Here is a 27,752-nt window from a genome sequence, read left to right on the forward strand (position 1 = left end):
TGGCATGAGCTCAATAATGCTAGCAATTGCTTGGAAACCCTAAAATTGGGCCAATCTATGTAGGCCGTTGGTACGAAGAAGAAGATACATGAAATAGGCCCAATGAGAAGAAGTGGAAGTCCTTAACGGGCAGGCTGTGCATATAAATCAGCCAGCGAAGAAAACGATCAATGCTTATTATATAGATGATGTGACATGTGACTCTTCTTATATAAATGATGCTCCTCAATAATGCTCGTTTAAGGACAGAAATTTAACAGCGTCAAAGAAACCGTGTAGGGTCATCCGCGTTACAAAAGCATTTGGGTTCTTCATGTTTTTTTTTTTGGGGTAACAAAAGTATCTGGGAGTAACGATCTCAGTCGAAGACTCCAAGTCAATGAAATATTGAGAGTCACACAATATCTCAAGTTCTCAACAGCCCTTCAAAACTTGCTGCAAAACTGAACAAGAAGATCCATAATCCTTTGCAAAGAATCGAAACATGGCTGGAGCTTTGGTTGGAGGGGCTTTTCTCTCTGCTTCCTTGCAGGTGCTGTGCAACAAGGTTGGTTCCTGCGAATTCAGGGACTTACTCAAAAATAATTACGGTTTAAACTTATATGTTTATTCTACTCTCAGAGAGGGATATGTATACTACATACATATTGGGTACAAATAGGAAATATATACAAAATCTCTACTCAAATTAGATAATTACAATAAAATACAAATTCTATTCCTAATAGGAACGTTGACTTTGACTCACGCCAACACTCCCCTTCAAGTTGTGCATAGATATCAGTAATACCCAACTTGTAAAGTGAGTCTTAAAATTGGCTCTTTTATATGGCATGGGTCAACATATCTGCAAACTGCTCTGAAGAAGGCACAAAAGGTATAGAAATTAACTTATGCTCCAACCTCTCCTTAATGAAATGCCAATCAATTTCTATATGCTTTGTTCGATCATGTTGCACTGGATTGTTAGCAACTTCAAATGCATACTAACTATCACAGTGGAGCTTTATAGCAGCATCCGGTCTAAACCCAATTTTAGCAAGTAACCACCAACCACAGTATTTCACAAACCCCTTGGGCAATCCCTATGTACTCAGACTCTGCAGAGGACTGAGACACAACATTTTGCTTCTTGCTATGCCACGTAACTAGGTACCGCCAACAAAGGTGAAGTAACCTGATGTAGAACATCTATCTATAATATTCCCTGGATAATCTGTGTCAGTGTAACATTCTATATCCAAGTGGCCATTTTTCTTAAATATTAAACCTCTCCCACGAGCAGACTTTAAATAACTCAGAATACACATCACAGCAGCCATATGATCTTCACTAAGGTGAATGCATAAATTGGCTAGCAACACTTACAGTATAGGCAATATCAGGGCTTGTCAGTCATAGGCGGAGACAATGAAGGCCCACAAGGGTTAGCTAACCCTTCTGAAAGTCCATAAATAACCCTGCGTTCATTACTATTTACACTTTGTATAAAATTTATTATTAAAATATGACCCTTCTCAGATTTCCTTTTTTCTTTTCTTTACTTTTTTTTTTAATAACTTAATTAAAGAATTACTAACCTAAAAGCTAAATCAGACAACCAAATGGGAGATATATGGATGAATGACAACTTGATCATATATATTGAGAAAGATACATTTGATATTATTGATAATGAAGTGATTATGAAAAGATTTCAAGAGATGAAAACTCGTCAATGACGATTGTGAATGTATTGGAATGACATATGAGTTATTACTAAAGACTTTGTATTATTAGAAAAATTTATCTTGTTATGCAATGATTTTATTTTTTGAGGTTAACCCTCCTTGATGAATTTTTTGGCTCCGCCATTGGTGTCAGTGATAAATAGATCAATCTCTCAACCAACCTTTTGTATCTTTCTTTGTTAGTTGGGATCTGATCCACATAAACCCTAAGTTTATGATTCTCAACAATAGGTGTGTATCAGCTGGTTTACAGTCAAGCATTCCAGTATCTGCTAGTAGGTCCATGACATACTTCTTTTATGAAAGAAATAAGTTATGTTTAGATCGAGTGACTTCCACTCCTAGAAAAAATTTCAGACTACCCAAATCTTTCATCTCATATTTTTCTTTTATGTTGTTAGATTCCCTTTTTATTATTCTATGTCTATTTTCTTGTACATACTTCTTGTTGGCAATTAATTTTCAAAAGCTACAAGAGTTCGGGGTTAACTAGAGAAATTAATTTGCTGGGTTATTTACTCAAATGGTCCTCAAACTTATACCTGAGTTGCATTTTGGTCTCTCAACTAAATTATTCATTGAAATGGTCCACCAACTCTTTATTAATAGGCGCATTGGTCCTACAAATACATTTTCTATTAAATTAGTCACGTGACCAGCACATGCTACATTTGTAGGGGTAAATAAAACTTTTGAAAATAAAATAAAATATATGATTAAAAATTAATACAAAATTTTCTTTATTTTTAAAAATAATTTAAACTATAAACGAATAAAAAACAACAAAAAGTAACTCTAAAAAAAATCAACCCACCCAACCCCCATCTCATTGTGGGTCTGCAACAGCCTTCCTCTCTCTCTCTCTCTCTCTCTCTCTCTCTTCCCGAACAAACCCAGAGCCTTGCAGTCCCAATATTAAACATTTGAAGAGAGAAATAGAGGGAGATAGAGGGAAGAGGTGGAGGGGACAAGGAGGGAGGGGAAGAGATGGTGGACTGTGGGGAGGAGAAGATGAGGCGCTAGGCTGCTGGGGCAATGGTTATCGAGCTGGGGGTTGGGAGGTGGGAGAGGGAGACAGGTTTTTTTTACTTTTGGTTTTTAGTTTTTAATTTATTTACTATTTTATTTTACTAGACTATTCTACCCTTATATTTGACGACAATATTGACAGAATGTAATGGTAGGACAAATGCACCGATTAATAAAGTGTTGGTAGACCATTTGAACGAATAATTTAGTTGAGGGAACAAAATGCAATTTGGGTATAAATTTGAGGACCATTTGAGTAAATAACGTATTCTAAGATCAATCTAACCAATTCTTAATTCCTTCATACTTGAACATAGGGGGTTAATCGTTTTATTAGTCCCTAAACTTAGACCCGATTTGCATTTGAGTCCTTCAATTTCCAAAATTGTTCCCATGGTCCTTCAACTTCAGCTTCATAAGGAAAAATAGTCTTGCCGTCAATTTTGTTAACTTTTCTGTTAAATGCAAGGGAAAAATGGTATTTTTGTATTAAATTGATTAAAATATGAATAAATGTTTGTGCCTGATAAATCACGGCCATAAGCTGGCCGAAGGAGCCCCTTCTCTCGGCCCTGGCACTTGTTCGTAAAAACTGAAACGCAGCGTTTCGCCAGGGTACTTCGCCTTCCTAAAGACAAAAGAAGAAATGCCAAGGCATGATCATCTCGGCCTCAAGCACAGGCCGAGGCCGAGGCCGAACAAAATCACGGTCAAGGCATTAAAGGTAAATCATCACGTGACAGCAGGGTCCCAGACTTCATTTAATGAAGTAGTGCCTGTTTAATGCAGCAAACCCATTGGCCACAAAGAAGCATTTAATGCATGAGGGAAGGTGGGAAGTGACTGAAGTCAGGATTTGGTGATGAGGATCAGAGTAATTAGACGTGAACATTCTCACAAAAATTCTGACAGCCTGGGATATTGGTTCAACAGCTATCCAGGCCATAAATGCGTCTCCACGGCCAGAAGCTCAGAACCCACGATCAAGAGCGGCGGCCGAGATTCACCGGGATTTCTGGTGTTACATCACCATACTTCACGATCCCAAATGTCGATTGGACACCTACTTGCGCTAATCAGACTCCACTATGTGTAAATTCAGCCTCGATTACTCATCCAGGGATTCTTCCTATAAATACAAGACTCGAGCTACATTCAAAGGGCTCAACACCAAAACAAAGCCTCCCACGGAGCAACTTATTTTTTCCTGTAATGCACTTTCAATATCTTTACTTGCTTTCCTAGGAGTAGTGTTAGATTGTAAGGAAAATCCATTCATCAATATATCATACGATCCTTGATTTTCAAGGCGCCGGAGCACCATTCTTGTTGTACGTTCACTCACCCCATATATCACACGACCGTCGCTCCCTGAGCAGCGCGCCGGAGCACCGCCCAAAACCCACCACCAACACCATCACTCAACGGCCTTGTAGTTCAGGCCATGAACCTAACAGCCGAGACCAGTTCCTCTCTCGGCTACAATCGTTTGATTAGGAAGACGAGTTCAAACAGGCGCACCACTTATTCATCCAACACTCATCAACACATCGACGCACGGTAGACCGTGCTGGCACGCCCGCGCACAACCGCACCGCACCCAAAAACAAGAAACCGCGTGTTAACGCACATCCCCTCGGCCCGGAACTCCAGGCCGTGAGATTTGCGCGGCAGACAATGAAAAAATTAAAATTAAACTATCTCTCTCCCCCTCTATCCCGATTTCTACTCCCCCCAAATTGATTAAGATATGCATGAAAATGAAAGCACCCTAAAAGGTCGATGTTTGCAATTGACCTACAGTTCCATTTCACTAGAATTTTGCCTTTAGTTGTATCCTTTCCTTGAACTCCAGACTCTCTGCGTTTCATTCCCAATGAGAACTACTACCCCGACTTGACCCAATTTGGCTTCGTGTATTTTAAAATTTCAAGCTAACTGCGGCTTCTAATGGAATCCCTTCTTTCACCTGTTAATTTTTAGCGAATAACTAACGTCCAGAAGTCGAGTCATTTACAGCAGGGGATAGATCATAGCTTTGGTGTTGGCCCTCTAAGCAAACAGTATTCTAAAGGGTATAATGCACAGCACCGCATATACACAAAATTGCAACACCCCATTATCCATCAAATCTTTCCAATTAACTAATTTTTTGTTCTCCTTTGAGTCTACTTGTCTCTGTCTTCCAAAAAATAATGAAACTATATGTATTCAGAACATGAGAAGGAAAAAAAAAAAAATAAATAAAAATAGGGCACTTCTCTGCTGGTTCATTTTCTTCTTCTTTTATGCGTGATGCCGTAAATCCAATGTTTTGCCTCTTTTACAAAGAGATTTGATAAAACAAACAAAAATAAGAAATAAAGAAAAATAAGCCAAAAATAATAAAAGGAAAAAGAAATCAGCACCAATGACATTTCACAAATTTTCAATCAAATTGTGCACATTTTGCATTAGTAGAGGCAGGAATGGGTAAGGGGGTTGGCAGTTACCACAATTTCATTGGATTGGGCTAATGCTGTGGATGGCTAAAGCTGAATCGCGTGCGAGGGAAGTTTTTCTCCCTCTTGTGGAGAGAGACAAAAGTGTCAAAACCATGTGGGGTCCCCCACATTACAAAAGCATTTGCTAATTGTCTCATTGGAAAAGCCTAAAAGTCAAATGAGTTTTATTTATTCATTTATTTTATAGTAAGAGCTTTCAAAACTTATGTATTGATCGACACGTATATATATTGAATAGTTGTATGTTGCATTATTAAATGGAAATTGTGTCATCACAAATGACCTTCTGTTGTTTGTTTATGTTATTCTTGGTGACGTTTTGGAATTGCTTAAACTCTGGTTAAACAATAATTTGATTTTAATATAAAAAATGAGAGAAGGAAAATATATATCAATGCTTGCTTAGCATAAAAGCATCATAATCCCAACAACAAACTGCATCAAATAATATAGGGAAATAGCTTTAAATGCCACAAGTTTTTTAGTTTTAAGTGGAAATACCACCTCTCCCCACAAATTTTGCAAATACTACCTATAAATATATATTTATTGTCCACTTATTGCACACAGAACACTTTCTTTGAAATTTAGTTCTCTCTCAGCTCTCTTAGCTCTCTATTCGCTCTCTCTCTCTCTCTCTCTCTCTCTCTCTCTCTCGTGCAGTTGTATCCCTCTCGCGCAGCTCTCTTTCAGTAGCGATCTCTGTTCTGAATTGTCCCCAACTCTCTGTTATGAATTGGGAACCCCCCCCCCCCCCCCCCCCCTCAACCCCATCTTCTAGGTAAGTCTTCTGAATAATGTAAGGTTGCAGCTGCTTGCAACCTTGAAGCTCTACTCCATTGCCGACCTCCAATAGGTAGTCTTGATGGTCATTTTCTTAATCTATGTGGGATTCTGTGAAATTGGTTTTATTTTGATTGCTTGGGTTTCTGTGAAATTAAATTGCTTTGGGTAATGTTTTTTGAATCTTTATGCTCATCCATCTGGGTTTTTACCAAATGCATTTAGATTGCTCTGGATATGTGAATCTTGAAACTTGAGATTTTCCATTTGATGTAGTAGATTTGTATAGTCTGATTGTGATGAATCCTTGTTCAGTGCTGTGTTATTGTTGTTTTATTGCTGTTGTGTTGCTGTTATATTGTTTTTGTATTGCCATTGTATTGCCTGGTTATTGGGGTTGTATTGCAGTGATTTGGTCGTGGCTTCAAATGTGTTAATGAAATGTTGTTTTGTCATGGTCAGAAATGGAGACGATTGTGATTATGGTTTGCTACAATGGAAAATGGGTAACCTCAAAGAAGATGTGCAAATACGAAGGGGGTGACTCAAAAGGCTTAATAGTACCACGAACCATCACATTTGCTGAACTGTTGGATTGTGTGCATTAGATTGCTGAGAGATAAGAGGCAAGGCATGAATGAGGAAGGAGCATCAGGTTTTGTGGTGTCATTTTTTGTAATTTAGGGGGGGATGTGATGGTGGTGTAAGACATGACTTGTATATATAGAGTCTATTTTGAACGGGTGTATTGTAGGCCACATGTCTTTTAAGGGATGTATAAGTCAATCAAATGGTAGAGTTTGATGCAGTACCTACTGCAATGGGACCCTATTGTGATTGTATTGTGCTTTTATTGATATCATATTGCCCATTATTCGCATGCGTATTGTGAAGTTATTGCCGCTATAATCGTTTGAACTGGACAAGGATAAAGGAAAGTGTATATGCACAAATACAAAAAGAGGCATCACAATTCTATCAAATCCAATTTCGAAACTTACATAATACAATAAGAGGCCACCCCATAGTTACAAAATACTAAAAGAGGCCACCTCATAGTTCCACTAGTTCCACTACATTTTATAGTCTCAAAAGTCATATTAATGTGTCCAAAGTTTCTTGCTGTTGACACATTCGGAGTTGCATACTCTACAATTGCGGCGACCGCAACCCATCAAATTCATGACCCGCATGCATACTCTTTCGACAACTTCAAATACTGCATATCAATGTTGACATGTTTTTCACTACCCAACAGCACAAAAACAACAAAATATAGAAATCCAAACTTCACGACATCCTCCTCATCAGCGCAGTCGATGAAGGCTTTTGCTAGTTCGGAAAGGGTCAAAGCAAAATATAATACCAGGTTCCCATCCTTACTCATTTCCTGCTTTCTTTTAAGCAGACAATGATCAAGAACAAAAGAGCAAACTTTTAAAGAACTCATATTACACCACATATGGTTCTTTGCTCTTCGTTTAGACATTGAATATTCATCCCCAAACTGAAATTCCAAAGAATCACAAGAAAATATGAAAAAGAAAGAAAACTTATCCATATCCAATATGCAAGCCCTAAAGTTAGTAAACAGAGTTATAAAAAAATATGTCAAATTAACAAGCATTATTCTGAAACAAAAAGTATGATATGGTTGGGAGCATACAAGTTAAAAATGATATACACTGGTTAATTGTCTTAGACTTTAGATATCATCTTCAAAAAAGAAAATAGATACTGATTAGACTTGTAAGAAGGTTAAATGCAATGGTCATAAAGACCCATAGTAAGCCACCAAATACCAATTAATAATAGCTACAAAAACCATAATAAAACCATAATAAACTAGCAATACAACAGCACTAAAATGTCATTACAACATCACTAAATTAGCAATACACCAGCAAAAAAACAGCAATACGACATCAATAGCAACAACAAAACAACAGCAGTGCAAGCATCAATCCACAAAGAACAAACCCATTCACTGTTTCAAACAAGGAGCCATCACAATTTCAGAGAAACCCCGAAACCAATTTCAGAGGAACCCCTAAACCCTAAACCAATTTCGAACAAACCCCCAAACCAATTTCATAGAAACCCATAAACCCATAAACCAACTTCAGAGAAACCCCTAAACTGTAAGAAAATGACGTTGAACAATACTTGTTGGAGGTGAACGATGAAGTTGAGCTTCGATGAACAGATTCTGCTGGGAGAGGAAGAGAGAAGAGAGAGTGAGAACTAAGCGACGAGAGAGTGAAGAGAAAGTGAGAGACGAAGCCAAGAGAGAGCTAAGAGAGAACTAAATTTCAGAAAAGTGTTATGTGTGCAATAAGTGGGGAGAGGTGGTATTTCCACTTAAAACTAAAAAAATGATGGCATTTAGAGCTATTTCCCAATAATATATTGATGGACGGTAGCTTTATGTCGAGTTTGTCGACCCCATCCTCATGTTGAGTCTGTTACACAAGCATTTGTTCTTTTGCTATATAATATAAGTATTTGGTAGTAATAATCTCACCCGAAGACTCCCAAGTCAAATCAAATTGAGAGTTACCTAATCTCAACACCCTTCTAAACTTGTTCCAAAACTGAACAAGAATTTCCAAAACCCACAATACTTGGTCCAAATCCTTTGCAAAGAATCGAAACATGGTTGGAGTTTTGGTTTTCTCATGGGAGAATATTCGCATGTAGATTTTTCACCCTTCAAGCTTCCTTCTCTCCCTTCCTCGGTTCTTGCGAAACAAATAGGAGTAAAAGACCACACCCAAAGGCACTCCGATTCCTAAGTTAGTTCGATTAGATTTTTGAGAAAATATGCGGCAGCTTGGCTAGTGCTGAGAGTCCTCTTTATTTAATTTTTTTTTTGACATGTAATTTAGCTCGCAAATTTTTTCCTTTGTTTCGTAGTTGTTCAGTCATCTTGTCTTCTTTGAAAGAGGTCCCTTCTGATGAGAAGACTCAAGTATGAACTACTCCTTCGTCATCTGACAGGGTCAAGCACCTTGTCGGCCCAGATAGTAAAAATATTGGTGGCATGCAAAAAGTTCGGGACATTTCGCTCAAGTCTCTAATTGACAAGCTGAAAAACTGCAATCTGCCTTGTAAAGAAGTCCGATGCCGAACCAGTTCGCCTGTCGAAAAGCAAAAGGATGGTGACATTCCTCCCCGAAGTTCAAGTCACCTACACCGATCAAAGGATAAGGATCAAACTAGGAGGACTGCTCCTCTACCTAACCATTGTGATCCAGCTGTCGAGTCACAAGCAGTCAAACATGAAGTTGATTCGGCGTCGTTGACTCTTTTGGAGGTTAGGATGGCTGCAGCTAAGAAGGCTAAAGAGTCATATCGAGCCCGTCATATCGAGCCCGTCTGCTTGCGTCAAGCTAGTTGATCATATACATCAGGCTAGTGATCTTGGCATGTTCTCAAGTCTTTCCTTGGAGAAACAAATGGAAGTGACTGTCAGTTTGCTTAAAAAATAAGTAGTTTTTGCTGTTGAGGCCATCCGGAACTCGTCTACTGCTGCCCCCTCTTCTTCTCAGCTCAGCTAGTTGGAGAAGAAGAATGTTGATTTGACTAGCAAGCTCTCAACAAAGCAGATCTACCATGAAACGAGGATGTCTAAAATGAAGGAGAGCATGTATGTGCTGAAGAGTTCCTTTGCTAAAAAAGATAGTGAACTCAACTCTTCTGTAGCTGCCTTGCATAGTCACAAGGAGGCCTTCTTCCATCTCAAGTACGAGGCCGTTATCGATGCATACAAGTTGGGTTACTTGGACTGCAAAAGTGTGGTCGCTCATTGTTATTCCATTAGAGAAGAAGACGTCGAGAGTTTCTACCTTGGCCTGCCCCATCAATGTTGTGGACATAGAGGCAGCCGAAGAGCAAGTGGCTGAAGAGACTGTAACTGAGGAAGATGATATCGAGAAAGACGTAGTTGATGAGATGGTGGCAGATGCTGAGGAGCAGGCAACTGGAGCAGTTGAACATTTTAAAGATTGCATGTTTATTTTTTCGTTAAGCTTTAGAGATATGGTGTTGCTACTTCTTTCAATACATAAGCAATCTAGAACAGTTAAGTTTGAGTCATGCAATATCAAGACATAATCAATCTAAAAATGTGCCAAATTATTTTTTGCTACATGGTTTCATGTATGCGCATGAGTTACCATAAACAAAAGATAAATAATAGAAGTAATTTCATTTGGTTATGCACTACTTCGATAAATATTAAAATATGATACTATTCATAAAATAAACAAAAAAGTAAATAAAATTCTATGATAAAAGTCTTATGAAACAAGTCATTAAGCACATGTCTGCTTTATGGATTGAATAAATCCACGCCATTATGTATTGAAATCTGTTAAGAGTTGTCATCCTCCACTCTCCAACAGTCCAAACCTGAGTATTATTCCTTAGGCCGTGTGGGTTCCAAGAACCCACCTACACAATTTGAATTAATTAATGGTATTGACGAACCGTCCCCATGTGAGGGCAAGAAAAGTTTGAAAAACTTGTCCTCCCAGAGAAAGACATGTTTAAAATTAATTTAATTTAAAACCGTCCCCATGTGAGGGCTAACCATAATTTAATTTAAATTATCATCTTGCGCAAAAAAACTGGAACACTGACAAGACAGCCAACCAACGGTGCTCGTTAAATACATAATATATAATTACAATCACAAAAGCTTTCATACTGCCTTGCCTGTATTTCTAAGTTGTGCTAGCTGAGCTATCTGAGAACAACATAAATCTTAACTCAAGTTCTCAACAGCCAAATCCTTTGCTGCATAACTTGCTTCAAATCTTAACTCAAGTCCAAATCCTTTGCTGGATAACTTGCTTCAAATCTTAACTCAAGTCCCAATCCTTTGCTAAGAATCGAAACATGGCTTTGGTTGGAGAGGCTTTTCTCTCTGCTTCCGTGCAGGTGCTGTGCAACAAGATTGATTCTCGTGAGTTCAGGGACTTGTTCGGGGGAAAGAAACTGGATGAGTCGCTTGTGAAGAAACTGAAGATAACGCTGTTGAGCCTCAATGCAGGGCTTAATGACGCGGAGGAGAAGCAGTTCTCGAACACTTACGTCAAAGAGTGGCTTGATGAGCTTCAAGATGCTGTCTTTGATGCGGATGACCTTCTGGACGAGATCAATTCTGAAGTTCTGCGATGCAAGGTGGAAGCTGAATATCGAACCGTCAAAACTCAGGTGTGGAACTTCCTCTCCACTTCTCTTAATCCTTTTTATCAAGGCATGAATGGTAGGTGTTTGAGTGTGGTTAAAAATCCACCATCCAAACTTGGCTATGGGAAGTTGGAGGAGCAGATGCAATTGATGAATGGGGCGTAGGAATTCTCTGCAAAAGGGAAGAGAAAAGATGCTAAACAAAGTAAAGGGTTCCAACTTTTCAATATAAAACTATGTGTTGGTGGGAGAAAGTGACGGAAAGGCTAAAGCTTTGCTTTAGTGTTTGCATGATTACAATCACTTTTTATACATATATATATATATATGAAAATGGCGTGTGAATTTTCTGAAGATGACTCAGAGGCCACCAATTGGCCTATTGCTTTTTGTTTAAGTTATATATATATGTATATGTCATGATTGGTATTATTAGACCCACCCACCAATTATTTGGCAAAAATCCTTCGTCGACTTCATAAGAAATCCTCCGTCGACTTCATAAGAAATCCTCCGTCGACTTCATAAAAAATCCTCCGTCGACTTCATAAGAAATCCTCCGTCGACTTCATAAAAAAATCCTCCGTCGACTACATAAGAAATCCTCCGTCGAACTTAAAGATCCGCGGTTGGATGGAAAAATCCTTCGTCCAGTGGAAAAATCCTCCGTCGAACTCAAAGATCCTTGGTTGGAAGGAAAGATCCGTTGGAGGAATTTGGCTCAACTAAAAGACACAAGAAATTGAAGAAAAGCAACCGGCCGTCTAGTTTCTGCTATGCTATTTTTTCCACATGTTTTTAACCTCTCTCTTTGGGTTCCTTGGGTGTTTTTCCATTCAGGGCTTTTGTTTTAAGTTGCTTTTGATTGGTAAAGGAGAGAACAACCTGCAGGAAACATGGAAGCCTAATTTGAGGACTTGGTTCAAGATGTTCTCATCTTTGGTCGAAGATATAGCTAAGCTAAGATAGAGGCAAGAGTGCAGCCGTGAGAGAGAGGTAAAGTAGCTGGAAACTAGTGAGTGCATGAAATACCAAGGGTAGATTGAGTTCTCCAAGGTGTTTGAGCAAGGGTGTGAGAGAAGCAAATTGTCAGGAAGTTCACGCCTAGAGCTCCGGAAGGCATTAATTTTGGGAAGATTTGTAGCCACCCTACTATCCTGATCTCATTTTACTGACCAACCATAGGAGTCGATGATGGTTGGAAAATTCTCATTAAATGTCTAGAGCTCCGGAAGACATTAATTTTGAAAGGATTTTCAATGAAAGTTAGTTGAGGCCATTTAATGGCCAAACCCATAAGCTGAAGGAAGCTCTATAAATTGATCGTCAGAAGAAAAGAAGAGGACCGCCAACTGAACACACAAAACCTATCTTTTTATCCTGTACTTTTCAATTCATAGTCTAGGATTTTATCTTTCAAGCTTTTCAGATTATCCAAGTTCTTCGTTTTCCTACTGTAAGCTTTACATTCTTGCAATTTAATTTCAATTGTCTTTACATTCAAGTTTAATTCAAGTCTTTATCGCTTTAATCTACTTAATCGCATTTACATTTCTGTCATTTCGTTTACTGCATTTACATTCGTTGCACTTATCACAAAAATCCTAAAAATAGTCATACAAAGCTCAATCATCCTTGACCTCAAGGAGGAAAAAGAACCTAGACCAAGAGGAGGTTCCTTGCTTGGTCGATCAATCATTTGATTAAGAAATCAGAAGCGCAAACACACTCACACAATCTTTCCATCCAAGCCATCAAGTGGTTTGGTGGTGGCACGCCTACGCATCTTAAGAGAAGAAGGACCAAAAACTCCTTCCATTGGCCTACCCGGCCGAAAAGAGGGAAACATAATTTGGCACGCCCAGTGGGACTAGAAAAGAATTGTATGGTTGTAAACACTAGGAGGAATCCTAGAAGAGATCAAGAATTTGAAGAGTCTAGACTTCATTTGGAATCAGAGTCGAGCATGGCTGGTTCACTTCCTACAAATTCTCAGCCACAAGATATTCCGAATAATCAGCAAGGCCAAAATGGCCTTGGCCGAAATGCGGCCGTCGATCTCGACCAAGTGGTGGTCGAAGATGTTATGGAAGCCGCCAAAGGACCGGTCTTGAGACCAAGTTTGGCCACATCGTTGGAACTCCAACAACTCTTCCGTACGATGGAAATGTCGAGCAATCAAAGAATGCAGGAGGCAACTCAAACTATTGCTCAAACCGTAGCTCAAACCTTGGCTCAAACCATGGCCACTCAGAATGCTCAGATCAATGAGAGGTTTAATCGATTGTTAGGCCAAAAAAATGGCCAAAATGAAAATCAGGCAGCAAATGGAGTGCCAGTGGCAAGGCTTCAATTGGAGGCCCAACCAAACATTTTTGGGGCGAATCCGCCTCAATCGAATGCACCGGCTGGGGGCAACCCAGCTCCAGCGGTCAATGTTCTGCCGATGGGTAATAACCCATATGCGGCGGCCAATCAATTCCAAGGACTCCCGCAGTTCAACCAATTCCGCCCACAAGTTCACCAGGGGGCAGGGGCAAATTTTGCTGGGCCTCATATAAACCAATTTGCCGGAGTCGGTGGATGGAATAATCTTGGTGGGAATAATCCATTACTAGGAAATCAAGCAATCGACCGAGGAGCGGTTGAGCAGATGATCCAAGATATGGTGCCCCATGCTAGAAGAATTGGTAGACCCGTCTACCGGAGGCCATATCCGGAGCATTTTGATCAAGAGGAATTTCCACGAGGATTCAAAGTTCCGGATTTTGCATTATTTTCAGGAGATGGACTCCAGTCGACCGTGGAGCATATTGGTCGATTCACTGCTCAATGTGCCGAAATCGGACATCGCGAGGTCTTGAAATTAAGGCTATTCCCAAGCACCCTCACAGGGGCTGCTTTTTCATGGTATGTCAAACTTCCTCAGAACTCTGTTCCAAATTGGCAGACTATGGAGCAAATCTTCCACGAACAATTTTATCGGCTAGAGCCAGATGTGTCAATGGCCGACTTGGCCAAGATGCGCCAAGGACCAAACGAGTCAGTCCAAGAATACTTGGGGAAGTTCAGAGAAGCAAGGGCTAGATGTACGGTCAACATGCCTGAACATGAATTTGCAAAGTTGGCTCAAGGTGGGTTATTGCTCGATCTTCGGAAGAAGTTTGAGGGTATTGAGTTTCGTGATATTTATGACCTCCTACTTCGGGTGGATCGATATGAAGCTCTTTTAAAGGAGGAACAACAAAAGAATCGGCCGACATCTCGACCGACTTTCTATAGAGAACTACCAAAACCTTCCACATCTAGAACCATGGCTGTCCATGCGGTGGATGTCGAAAATGTGAATTCAAAGGAGGCAGATGAGGAAATCTTCCTAGCAGAAGAAGAAGAATCCGCGGGGATAAACTTGGCTGAAATCGTGGTCAGTGAACCACACGTATGCAAGGCTTTGTCCAAAGCCTCCAAGGATCAGAGGCCGACAACGGTCCAGATTTCTAAGTTTAGTGGAACTTCTCAAAAGGGAGTCGGAACCAAGTCCTATACCTTTGACATTTCGAAAGCCGAACTAATCTTCGACCAACTTTTAAAAGAAAAGATGATAAAATTGCCAAATGGTCATGATATTCTGTCGGCTAATGAACTTAGAAACAAGACTTTTTGCAAATGGCATGATGTATGGTCTCATGCAACTAACAATTGCCTTGTTTTTCGGAATGTCGTGCAGGATCTCATTGATAGAAAAATCTTGAAATTTCCAGAGAAAGCTACAATGGGTGTTGATCAGAATCCATTCCTAAGTGCTCAGGCCAACATGGTGAATGCCAACTTCCCAAGGCCAGATCAACCTCGACCAAGATTAGACTTGGGTGGTTCCGGAAGAGCAGCAGCTGAGAGAAGAGCAAGGGAGAACCTGATAGATCCTAAGGCAAAGGGTAAGGCCAAAATGTACCCAGAAGTGATAAAGGCTCTAGATGAGAAAATTCCAATTATGGAAGAACCTCCCAAGGCTATTGTGCTATGTAGCCGATGTCAATGTGAGATCTCATTGGAGGTAGTTCTACCAAAACCCAAGGAGCCAGCTAGGGAACCGACTAAGGAGACAATCAAGGATCAAGCCCAGACAGGTAGACCAAACAGTGCTGGGAAAAATATGATTAAAAGTTCGGCCGGGAATTGTTGTGAATTAGAATGACTAACTCACTGCCCTTTTAAGATCTTGTTGTTGATGGACTTTTAGACAAAGAACTCAATGATGGATGAGTCTTACACACACACACAGAAATTAACCAAGCACAAATGACACAAGTGTTTATAGAGGTTCAGCAAATTGCCTACATCCTCTTTGGTGATCACCTTGAGAAATTTCACTAATGAAGATAGGTTACAACTTTGGTTTACAAAGGAAACCCCCTTAGAACACTACCCTCACAATCTGTTTCTCTCACACCCTTCCTCAACACCTTGATACACTTTGAGAACTCTCTTGCTCTCACCCTTGGCTTTTTCTGAAACTCTCACAAGAAAAAAACTACTTCTTCTGCTCCAGCCACTTCCTAATTATCCAACTTGTTTTCTCCTCTTGTGTTATCTTACTTCACCCCATTTCCTACACAAGCCAATAGACAAGAGATAAGATATCAGCTTGTCCTCCACGTTCTTCTCTTTAGTCACCACTTAGACTAAATGTCAGATCAAGTAGGTAAATAGAATCCAACTCAGCCACCTCCCACTTACACCAGAAAATGGAGAGTGATATCTTTGAAATAAGATAACCAACTAGCCATGAGTGCTCTCCCAACTTATCCAGCACGTAGTCAACATTCATTTAACTCAGAAGTGACCCACAAAGCTTCTGAAATCATGTGGAAAGCGATAGCCATCGAAAACACAGTTGAAAACACGTAAGGAAACGTCACAGCACAACTGGAGCGACCGGTCGTCAGGAATGGGCGACCGGTCGCCAGAAGTTTTCCCTCCAGACTTTGAATCTGCTTCTAAGCGACCGGTCGCAAATGTCAAGCGACCGGTCGCTCGTGTTCCTGCGACCGGTCGCAAAGAACTAGCGACCGGTCGCTCTTCAGTTTTGCTCCAGACTTCGAATCTGCTTCAAAACGACCGGTCGCAAATGTCCAGCGACCGGTCGCTTTTAGGCAGATTCAAAATCATCCTTTGAGCGCCAAAAACTTTGTATCTTTTTAGGTGAGCCATTTTTTCCAACAGGAATTACGGTCCATATAGCCCAAGGGGCATGATGGAGACTAGGCCGAACAAACGACCATTACATGAATACCAAGATAGGTACGAGAGGCCACGATATCAGCCCAAGAGAAGTCATCAGATGCCACTAAGTATGAAGATGTTGATCTGCTGAACCCAAGCCAGGGTAAAAATAGAAGCATGTGGGTTTCGGTGGGAGAAGGAAAGAGTCGAGATGTGGCCTATGTATCAAGACCTCGCCCATCTGATGGTAGTGGTGTCCCAACTTTCAAGATGCCAAACACAAAGGCAGGACAATGGTATAGGAGTAGAGGTTCGAAGTTGCCTCCGATACCATTGAGCAAAACTCAAACAAGAAGGGCTCAAAGACAATATGCTGCCACTTGTAAAGCAGAGTTTGAGTGGGCGGACAAGAGGCAAGCCCAACTCAACCGATTGGTCGACCTTCGAGAGAAGCTTCGACTGGAAGAGTTGGAGTTCGCCAAAGCTGATGCCGTGGCTGTGTTAGAGGCAGCAGCGGCCGAGGAGATGAAAATACATCGACAATGGGTGAATGGTCAAGTTGTGGTGACAGCCTTAAATGAGCCAATGTTGGAGTTGGAGGCTCATTTGACCGGAGCTTTTGAAGCAAGCAATCTCAAGGCGGAATCTAGCAAGCCAATGAAAGTGTTGGATGACGGACCATCAAAAGTTGAGAAGTTTAAAAAGATTCAACCCAAGGCCAATCCTTCGACCTCCAGGAAGCAAATGCCAATTAAGGTGATATCACCACCCGTGGTCAAGGAGAAAAAAGAAAACAACCGTGAAATGGTTGAGGACGTCAAAGGAAAACCCCAGACGACAGAAGATAAGCTGACAACGGAGGAGGACCAAGTCATGGTCGATGTCCAAACATCCGTAGTGGAAGAAAAGGCCGAACCAACGGCCGACGTAGAATCTGAAGAGACTTCAGAAAACCTAGGAGGCACTTTGGCCAATGATGAAGAACTTTATGCGGAGAATGAAGAGTATGGTGATGACGAGTATTTTGAAGACCTCCCAGAAGAAGCTATGGAGCAACTAGCTAATGAGTGTAGGGAAGAGATTACCAAGTTGGAAACTGAATTGAAGACAAATAAGACCAAGGTGAGGTTTGGGGACTTCGACGAGGTCGATGCTATGGTGGTCACACTTCCACTATTTTTCGAAGCTCAGCCAGGTCAACCAAACTCCATGGAGGGAGATGTTTTTGATGAAGTCGAGTCCATGGTTCAGATGGGAGAACCAAAGGAAATCGAGGTAATTCGGGAGACTCCAAAGGCAGAGGTAGCTCAACCTCAAATTGTGATGCCAAGTGCGGAGAAGGAAATGCCAGAGAAAGTGTGCTTTGAAATGCCTACCAAGAAGATGTTTTCCCACCTTAAACCTTTATACGTAAATGCTCACTTTGATGGGGTTCCAGTGAGCAGAGTTCTAGTTGATACGGGAGCCACGGTGAATATCCTCCCAGCTTCAGTGATGAGGAAATTGAAGAAAAGCTCAGAAGAACTAATTCCAACTGAGACAACGGTCAGTGGCTTTGTGGGAGACACCACAATATCAAAAGGAATCATCCCACTCCAAGTCAGAGTAGGAGAAAAGGTCAGGGCAACAGATTTCTTTGTGGTGGAAACAACGGCTCACTTTACCGCGTTGTTAGGTCGAGATTGGATTCATGGAAATATGTGTGTCCCTTCATCGCTCCATCAAACTCTACAGTTTTGGCATGAGGATGGGAGCGTGGAATTGGTTCGGGCCGACTCACGGCCTTTCATGGCTTCAGCCAACGCGGTGGAGGCTAGGTTTTACGAGGATGATCTTGGTCCTCTTTATTTTACAGGGTCAGATATGAACGGCCGACCTACGGGAGTCTCGGCCAAGAAGTTGATAGACTTGGGGGCACACGATGCCCAAGCAGATGGGGAGCGCCCCACGATGTCTGATTTTTTCTCTCTTAATGATTGATACAACCATGAAAGAAGAGAATAGAGCCGCGGTGGAAGACACCTTGAGACGGCTATATGGTTTTTGGGCCGAGAGAGCGGCCGAGCATGGGTCCACCGCTCATTTAGTGGAATTCCTCCACGAAGGCCCTGAAGATGACGCGCTTAAAATTGAGGAAGTGGAGTTGGCACCAACTCAGATGGATGATTCGAAGGCAGAAGTCCAAGACCCTTTGTTGGAAATCAACTTGGGGACGGAAGACAATCGTCGGCCAATCTACATCAGTGGTCTGCTGGAGCCAGAACTTCGGGCCAAGATGGAAGAGCTTTTAAGAGAGTTCAAGGATTGCTTTGCTTGGGATTACACTGAGATGCCTGGACTAAGTCGTGACTTGGTCGAGCACCGTCTACCGACAACGGAGGATTTCAAGCCCTTCAAGCAGCCACCTCGCCGAATGTCGACGGAAGTAGAATTACAGGTCAAGGAAGAGATTGTAAGGCTTGTTAAAGCCAAATTTATTAGGCCAGCAAGATATGTGGAGTGGCTTTCTAATATTGTACCTGTAAAGAAGAAAACGGGAGCAATAAGAATTTGTGTTGATTTTCGTAACCTTAATCTTGCAACTCCCAAAGATGAATATCCCATGCCTATGGCAGACCTCTTAGTTGATGGGGCGGCCAAGCATGAAATTTTATCCTTCATGGATGGACACTCTGGCTATAATCAAATTTTCATAGCTGAAGAAGACATTCACAAGACAGCCTTTAGATGTCCGGGTTCCATTGGAACCTTTGAGTATGTCGTAATGCCCTTCGGCCTAAAGAATGCCGGAGCCACATACCAACGGGCAATGAATGCCATCTTCCATGACATGATCGGTCGAAACTTAGAAGTTTATATCGACGATGTGGTGGTGAAGTCGGAATCGAGACCAGGTCATTTGGATGACCTTCGGTTAGCCTTCGAGAGAATGCGAAAGCATCAATTGAAGATGAATCCAAAGAAATGTGCCTTTGGGGTTTCCGCCGGGAATTTCCTAGGATTTTTGGTACATCAAAGGGGGATCGAAATTGATAAAAATAAGGCTAAGGCCATCATTGAGGCACCGCCCCCGAAAAACAAGAAAGGATTGCAAAGTTTGCTAGGCCAAATAAATTTCCTCCGGAGGTTTATAGCTAATTCTGTCGGGAAAGTCGAGCCTTTTTCATCTCTGCTAAAACTCAAGGATGAGGAGAAATTTCGATGGGAAGAAGTTCACCAAAAGGCATTTGATTCCATCAAAGAGTATTTGACCAAGCCACCGGTGCTAATCCCGCCGAAGCGAGGCCGACCTTTGAAGTTATATATTTCGGCCGCAGAAAATTCCATCGGAAGTCTTTTGGCCCAAGACAACGATGAGAAAAAGGAGCAAGCAGTGTATTACCTAAGCCGAATTTTAACGGACATCGAGAGAAAGTATTCACCGGTGGAGAAACTTTGTTTAGCCTTATACTTCACCGCAATCAAGTTAAGGCACTATATGTTGCCTTCCGTGGTGCATATAATCGCCAAGACTGATTTGATCAAGTACATGCTCACTCGCCCAATCATTAGAGGGCGGATTGGAAAATGGACGATAGCATTAGCAGAATTCACCTTCCGATACGTGCCTCAGCAGGCCGTCAAGGGGCAAGCCATGGCTGATTTCTTGGCCTCTCACCCTTGTGTTGAAATAGAAGATATGGACTTCTTCAAAGTCGACATGATAAGTTTATTCCCATGGCGTCTCTATTTCGACGGATCTCGAACATCAAATATGGGGGGAGCAGGTGTCATCATTGAATCACCCCAAGGATTCCGAACTCGTTATTCATTTCAATTAGACTTTGATTGTACCAACAATCAGGCCGAATATGAGGCCTTGATCATTGGGTTGGAGATTTTGAGAGAACTTGGAATAAATAATGTGTCAATCATGGGAGATTCGATGTTGGTTCTGAAACAACTATCCGGCAACTATAAGGTAACCAGCCAAGCATTGCTTGGCTATCATGCCTTGGCCAGCCAATTAGTAGAAGGTTTTGATGATGTGAGACTCACTCACCTACCAAGGGAGCGCAACTCACAGGCCAATGCAATGGCCCAATTGGCCTCTGGAGTTCAGATCTCTGAAGGGCTTTCTGAGGAGTTATTCAAAGTTGAAAAACGATCGTTGCCCTCAGTTTTCGAAAGAGGAATACCAATGGAGGTGATGGCATTGACTGTAACTCCAGATGACTGGAGACACGACATCATAGAGTATCTGAAGTGTCCAAGTGATCCGCATTGCCGGCAGGTTCGGCGAAGGGCCATAAGTTATGTGCTCAGGGATGAAGAACTTTTTCGTATTGGCTCTGACGACTTACTCATGAAATGTCTAGGAAAGAATGATCAGATGATGGTTATGACTGAGGTTCATGAAGGAATATGTGGAGCTCATCAAGCAGGCATCAAGATGAGATGGTTGCTAAGGAGGCATGGGTATTATTGGCCAACCATCTTGAAGGATTGCATTGATTACGCCAAAGGATGCCAAGGTTGTCAAAGGCATGGTCCAGTTCAACATGTTCCGGCCGGACCCATGAATCCTATTGTGAAGGCTTGGCCTTTCAAGGGTTGGGCGATGGATGTGATTGGCCAAATCCACCCGAAATCATCTAAGGGTCACAAGTTCATTTTAGTGGCCACGGACTTCTTTACAAAATGGGTAGAGGCTGTACCACTCAAGCAAGTTACCCAAGCTGAGGTGATAGAGTTTATTGAGAAGTCTATCATCCATCGATTCGGATTACCAGAGTCTATCATGACTGACCGAGGAACAGCTTTCGTGGGAGAAGCTGTCAAAGCAGCCGCAAAAAATTGGGGAGTTAGGATGGTTCAGTCCACCCCATACAATCCTCAGTCAAATGGTCAAGCTGAGGCCAGCAACAAAGTAATAAAAGGGATTTTGGAAAAAATGATTGAGAAAAATCCTAAAGAATGGTATTCTCTCCTCTCCAATACCCTTTGGGCATATAGGACCTCTAAAAGGTCCGGCACGGGGACGACACCATTCGCACTCACATACGGCCATGACGCCGTCTTACCTCTCGAGATTTCTGTAAAATCTTTAAGGGTGGCTCGCCACGCTGAATGGAGTGAGGATGAGTATAATCAGGCGATGGCTCAAGAGCTAGATGATCTCAACGAGGTCCGACTTGAGGCTTTGGATAAATTAAAGGCCCAAAAAGAAAAGGTGGCCAGGGCGTATGATAAGAAGACTAAAGCCAAAAGTTTCGGAGTTGGAGATTTAGTATGGAAAACTATTCTTCCATTGGGAACGAGAGATCGTAGTTTTGGTAAATGGTCTCCAACATGGGAAGGAACTTTTCTTATCAACCAAGTTTTAGGAAAAGGAGCATATAGGTTGAGTTATGAGAATGGTCGTCTCCATGATTCACCCATCAATGGCCGTTTTTAAAAAAAATATTACCCTACTTCTTGGGAGATGATGGGGACTTGATCCGTCACGGTCATGTTAACGACGAGAAAATGTGTATGACCAATGAAAAGATTTTTCAAGAGACATCATATACATTCATTACAAGTCTAGCTAAGCATAAAACAGGCCGGCTAGCGGCCTAACATAAATCTAAACATTAGGGAAAAAGTCACAGAGGGAGCTCATGAAGTTTTCCCATGCCAGATTCCCATCTGCTATATGATGGCAAGCAAGTTTGTCTCATTTTTCTTTGAACCAACCATACCAACCTATTTTTTGATCGCAGCCCGGATTATTTTTCTTCACCTTGGACTTTGTTCCTTCAAAATAAAACATGCCAGAGACTGGCATAAATCCATGAATCCCAACATCTAAGTCCTGACTTTCGATTCCTTTCCCCTTTTGTCAACTAAAGGTTAAGAAATCGAGGGGGCAATGTTTGAGTGTGGTTAAAAATCCACCATCCAAATAGTCAGTATGAAGGAATGCATGCACAAGTTGGCTATGGGAAGTTGGAGGAGCAGATGCAATTGATGAATGGGGCGTAGGAATTCTCTGCAAAAGGGAAGAGAAAAGATGCTAAACAAAGTAAAGGGTTCCAACTTTTCAATATAAAACTATGTGTTGGTGGGAGAAAGTGACGGGAAGGCTAAAGCTTTGCTTTAGTGTTTGCATGATTACAATCACTTTTTATACATATATATATATGAAAATGGCGTGGGAATTTTCTGAAGATGACTCAGAGGCCACCAATTGGCCTATTGCTTTTTGTTTAAGTTATATATATATGTATATGTCATGATTGGTATTATTAGACCCACCCACCAATTATTTGGCAAAAATCCTTCGTCGACTTCATAAGAAATCCTCCGTCGACTTCATAAAAAATCCTCCGTCGACTACATAAGAAATCCTCCATCGACTACGTAAGAAATCCTCCGTCGACTTCATAAGAAATCCTCCGTCGACTTCATAAAAAAATCCTCCGTCGACTACATAAGAAATCCTCCGTCGAACTTAAAGATCCGCGGTTGGATGGAAAAATCCTTCGTCCAGTGGAAAAGTCCTCCGTCGAACTCAAAGATCCTTGGTTGGAAGGAAAGATCCGTTGGAGGAATTTGGCTCAACTAAAAGACACAAGAAATTGAAGAAAAGCAACCGGCCGTCTAGTTTCTGCTATGCTATTTTTTCCACATGTTTTTAACCTCTCTCTTTGGGTTCCTTGGGTGTTTTTCCATGCAGGGCTTTTGTTTTAAGTTGCTTTTGATTGGTAAAGGAGAGAACAACCTGCAGGAAACATGGAAGCCTAATTTGAGGACTTGGTTCAAGATGTTCTCATCTTTGGTCGAAGATATAGCTAAGCTAAGATAGAGGCAAGAGTGCAGCCGTGAGAGAGAGGTAAAGTAGCTGGAAACTAGTGAGTGCATGAAATACCAAGGGTAGATTGAGTTCTCCAAGGTGTTTGACCAAGGGTGTGAGAGAAGCAAATTGTCAGGAAGTTCACGCCTAGAGCTCCGGAAGGCATTAATTTTGGGAAGATTTGTAGCCACCCTACTATCCTGATCTCATTTTACTGACCAACCATAGGAGTCGATGATGGTTGGAAAATTCTCATTAAATGTCTAGAGCTCCGGAAGACATTAATTTTGAAAGGATTTTCAATGAAAGTTAGTTGAGGCCATTTAATGGCCAAACCCATGAGCTGAAGGAAGCTCTATAAATTGATCGTCAGAAGAAAAGAAGAGGACCACCAACTGAACACACAAAACCTATCTTTTTATCCTGTACTTTTCAATTCATAGTCTAGGATTTTATCTTTCAAGCTTTTCAGATTATCCAAGTTCTTCGTTTTCCTACTGTAAGCTTTACATTCTTGCAATTTAATTTCAATTGTCTTTACATTCAAGTTTAATTCAAGTCTTTATCGCTTTAATCTACTTAATCGCATTTACATTTCTGTCATTTCGTTTACTGCATTTACATTCGTTGCACTTATCACAAAAATCCTAAAAATAGTCATACAAAGCTCAATCATCCTTGACCTCAAGGAGGAAAAAGAACCTAGACCAAGAGGAGGTTCCTTGCTTGGTCGATCAATCATTTGATTAAGAAATCAGAAGCGCAAACACACTCACACAATCTTTCCATCCAAGCCATCAAGTGGTTTGGTGGTGGCATGCCTACGCATCTCAAGAGAAGAAGGACCAAAAACTCCTTCCATTGGCCTACCCGGCCGAAAAGAGGGAAACAGTAGGATTCAGGAGTTGTTTGATAGATTAGAACACCTCGCAAAACAAAAGGATGTGCTTGGCCTGAGAGAAGGTGTTGTTGGGGGGAAGGTCTCGCAAAGAACTCCAACAACTTCCTTGGTGGATGAATCTTGTGTGTACGGTAGGGATGGAGATAAAGAAAAGCTTATGAAACTGTTGTTATCTGATGATGCAAGCGACAAGGATGTCTCCGTCATCACCATAGTGGGAATGGGCGGGGTTGGCAAGACAACCCTCGCTCAGCTCCTTTATAATGATGACAAAGTGAAAGAGCATTTTAATCTTAGAACTTGGGCTTATGTTTCAGATGATTTTGATGTTATTAGGGTAACTAAGACCGTACTTGAGTCAGTCAGTTCAAAAGCTTACGATAATAAAGACCTGAGTTTTCTTCAAGTGGAGCTAGGACAACAAATAAAGTACAAGAAATTTTTATTTGTGTTGGATGACCTTTGGAATGAGAACTATGGTGATTTGAGTCTCCTACAACGTCCCTTTGCATCCGGAGCATGGGGAAGTAGGGTCATTGTGACAACACGGAACAAAAGTGTTGCATCTCTCATGCGCACAGTTCCAATTCACTATTTGAAACAGTTGTCTGATGAGGATTGCTGGTTGTTACTTTCAAAACATGCCTTCGAAAATGGAAACTCAAGTGCACATCTAGAGTTAGAAGAAATTGGTAAGAAAATTGCTTCTAAGTGCAACGGTTTACCATTAGCTGCAGAGACACTTGGAGGCCTCTTGTGTTTCAACACAAATTATGAGGAATGGAACAACATACTAAATAGCAATATTTGGGAGTTGTCTCCTGAAAAATGTAATGCAATTCCAGCTCTAAGATTGAGTTACCATTATCTCCCAACTCATTTAAAACGATGTTTTGCTTATTGCTCAATTTTTCCAAAGGGCTATGAATTCCAAAAAGAAGATATAGTTCTACTGTGGGTGGCAGAAAGTTTAATTCCACAAGCTGAGAGTGAGAAAAGAATGGAAGAGCTGACTAAGAAATACTTTGATGAGTTATTGTCACGATCATTTTTTCAAAGATCAAGAAATGAGAAGTTCACAATGCATGATCTCATCAATGACTTAGCTATGTCTATGTCAAGGGAATCCTGTTTGAGATGGGAAGGGGGCGAATCACATGAAGTTTTGAAAAGAGTTCGGCATTTGTCGTATGCTAGAGGGCAATTTGATTGTGCTGCGAAATTTGAGCCATTATATGAGGTTAAGCATTTGCGAACCTTCCTACCCCTAAGAAGAGAATGGCATCGGCATTATGTAAGTAAAAGGGTTTTACAGGAGTTAGTGCCATCTCTATTATGTTTACGGGTGCTAAAGTTGTCAAAATATGGTAATATTGTTGAGTTACCCAATTCTATTGGTAACCTCATTCATTTGCGCTACTTGGATCTCTCTAATACCGCAATCAAGAGGTTACCTTCCACAGTTTGCACTCTCTACAGTCTACAGACATTACTATTATCATATTGTTCCTCTCTAATTGAATTGCCTGCAGACATGAGAAAATTGATTAACTTGAGGCATCTTGATTGTAGTGGAACACAAATTGAAGAGATGCCGGTGCAAATAGGTAGACTAAAAAGTTTGAGAACATTGACTACTTTTGTTGTGGGGAAATCTACTGGGTCGACTATTGACGAATTGGGGGAGTTGTCCCATCTTGGAGGAAGAATTTCAATTTTGAAGCCTAATAATGTGGTTGATGGTAGGGATGCCTTGCAAGCTAATTTGAAGAACAAAAAAGATCTCAAGGAGTTAGAGTTGGCATGGGGCTCCGAAGATCCCGATCATTCCGAAAAGGTGAGATATGTACTTGACAAGCTCCAACCTTGCATGAATTTGGAGAGATTGACCATCAAACTTTATGGCGGGACCAGCTTCCCAAACTGGTTGGGAGACTCTGCCCTCAATAAAATAAAAGTTATGCACCTTGAAGGCTGTCATTATTGCTTCGAGTTGCCACCGCTTGGACAGCTACCTACTCTTAAGGAGCTCTTCATATGTAATATGAAATTTCTTAGGACGTTAGGTCCTGAGTTGTATGGTCAGCCATTTCAGCCATTTCAATCGCTGGAGAGGCTGGAGTTTAAGGAGATGTCAGAGTGGGAGGAATGGGTACCAAGTGGGAGTGGAGGTCCAGACTTTCCTCGTCTCCAAGAGCTAATTCTAGAAAAGTGTCCGAAGCTGAGAGGAAGCTTGCCTTGTGATCTGCCTTGCTTGAAGAAGCTTAGCGTGGAAGGGTGTGGAGTTTTACATGATCAAAGAGCCACTGCTACTACTAGTACTAGTACTAATCTCAACTACAATTCTCTTCAAGAATTGAAAATTGAAGATGGATGCCAAACAGGTCTGTTATCATTACTAGAGGCAAAACTCCTGTCCCAACTTATGATTAGAAATTTTTATGACATACAATGCTTGCCCAACATCAATCGTCTGCAAAGTTTGAATCTCTGGAATTGTCCAACGCTGTCGTCGTTCCCTAAAGATGGCCTACCCACTTCGTTGACTTCACTAGATATATACAATTGTAGGAGATTAGAATTCCTACCTCATGAGATGTCGGCCAAATTAACATCGCTCGACTTTTTGATTATATATAATAGCTGTGATTCAATGAGGTCCTTCCCCTTGGCCATTTTTCCCAAATTGACGACACTTACTATTGGCAATTGTGAGAATCTGGAATCGCTTTGCTTGATTGAAGAAGAAGGAGCGGTTGAGAATCCAAGTCATCTCAATCAATTGACTATCTTTGGCTGTCCAAACCTGACTCGATTGGACTTCAGCAGATGCGATAAGTTAAAGTCATTACCTGAACGCATTCACACCCTCACAGCCCTTCAATATTTGGATATAAGAAATCTTCCAAATCTGGAGTCAATTGCAGAAGATGGGGGTTTGCCTCCCAACCTCCGATATTTTACCATTTATAATTGTGAGAGACTGAGGGCTTCATCTTCATCAGTGGTAGACTACTGTAACTGGGGTTTGCAAGCACTTGTCTCCCTTGAACAATTTAAAATTGGTGGCAGGGGAAGTGATGAAATCTTGGAGACGTTGCTCAAGAAACAGCTGCTCCCTACCACTCTTCACACCCTCAGCATCTCTTTGCTATCAACTTTGAAATCTTTGGATGGAAAGGGACTTGCACAGCTCACTTCTCTTCAAGAACTATTTATTGCTAGGTGTGACAGTCTGGAATTCCTTCCAGGAGAGGCACTTCAACATCTCACTTCTCTTCAAGAGCTATATATTTCTGACTGTCCGAGTCTCCAATTCCTGCCAGAAGAGGGTCTGCCGCCATCTCTTTCTTATCTGAAGATTGTCAGATGTTCTGCCCTGGAGAAAAGGTATCAGAATAAGACGGGACAAGATCATTGGGCCAGCATATCTCACATTCCTTGCATCGAGATAAATGATGAAGTCATCATACGATGATATTAAACACCTCTCTCTCTCTCTCTCTCTCTCTCTCATAGAGACAAACAAACTCAAGTCAGGTATGTACTTCAAATAACCGCTTTAACTG

The 27,752-nt window shown here is 41.3% G+C and overlaps 1 protein-coding gene and 1 long non-coding RNA gene across 2 annotated transcripts; both read left to right on the top strand.

Moving 5' to 3' along the window:
• Positions 1-360: 360 nt before the first annotated feature.
• LOC148296394 (putative disease resistance RPP13-like protein 1) lies at positions 361-27,684 on the top strand. Its single transcript, XM_088249143.1, has 4 exons — positions 361-532; positions 10,991-11,322; positions 24,178-27,408; positions 27,553-27,684. The coding sequence occupies exons 1-4, from the start codon at positions 485-487 to the stop codon at positions 27,659-27,661; spliced, it is 3,720 nt and encodes a 1,239-aa protein (XP_088105269.1). The 5' UTR covers positions 361-484; the 3' UTR covers positions 27,662-27,684.
• LOC148296395 (uncharacterized) lies at positions 5,823-6,926 on the top strand. The gene is made up of 2 exons (XR_015833899.1): positions 5,823-6,119; positions 6,509-6,926. It is a non-coding gene; the product is annotated as an uncharacterized LOC148296395 (long non-coding RNA).
• Positions 27,685-27,752: the final 68 nt, after the last annotated feature.

This window comes from Prunus avium, chromosome 2, assembly GCF_965620075.1.
Source record: "Prunus avium chromosome 2, drPruAviu1.hap1.1, whole genome shotgun sequence".
NCBI classification, from domain to species: domain Eukaryota; kingdom Viridiplantae; phylum Streptophyta; class Magnoliopsida; order Rosales; family Rosaceae; genus Prunus; species Prunus avium.

Bases quoted from the DNA above. Each gene is read 5' to 3' on its own strand.
- LOC148296394 (XM_088249143.1), top strand. From the start codon at position 485: ATGGCTGGAGCTTTGGTTGGAGGGGCTTTTCTCTCTGCTTCCTTGCAG. The intron at 533-10,990 runs GTGCTGTGCAAC...GCTTCCGTGCAG, and splicing joins TTCTCTCTGCTTCCTTGCAG to GTGCTGTGCAACAAGATTGA. The intron at 11,323-24,177 runs GTGTTTGAGTGT...GGGAAACAGTAG, and splicing joins TATCAAGGCATGAATGGTAG to GATTCAGGAGTTGTTTGATA.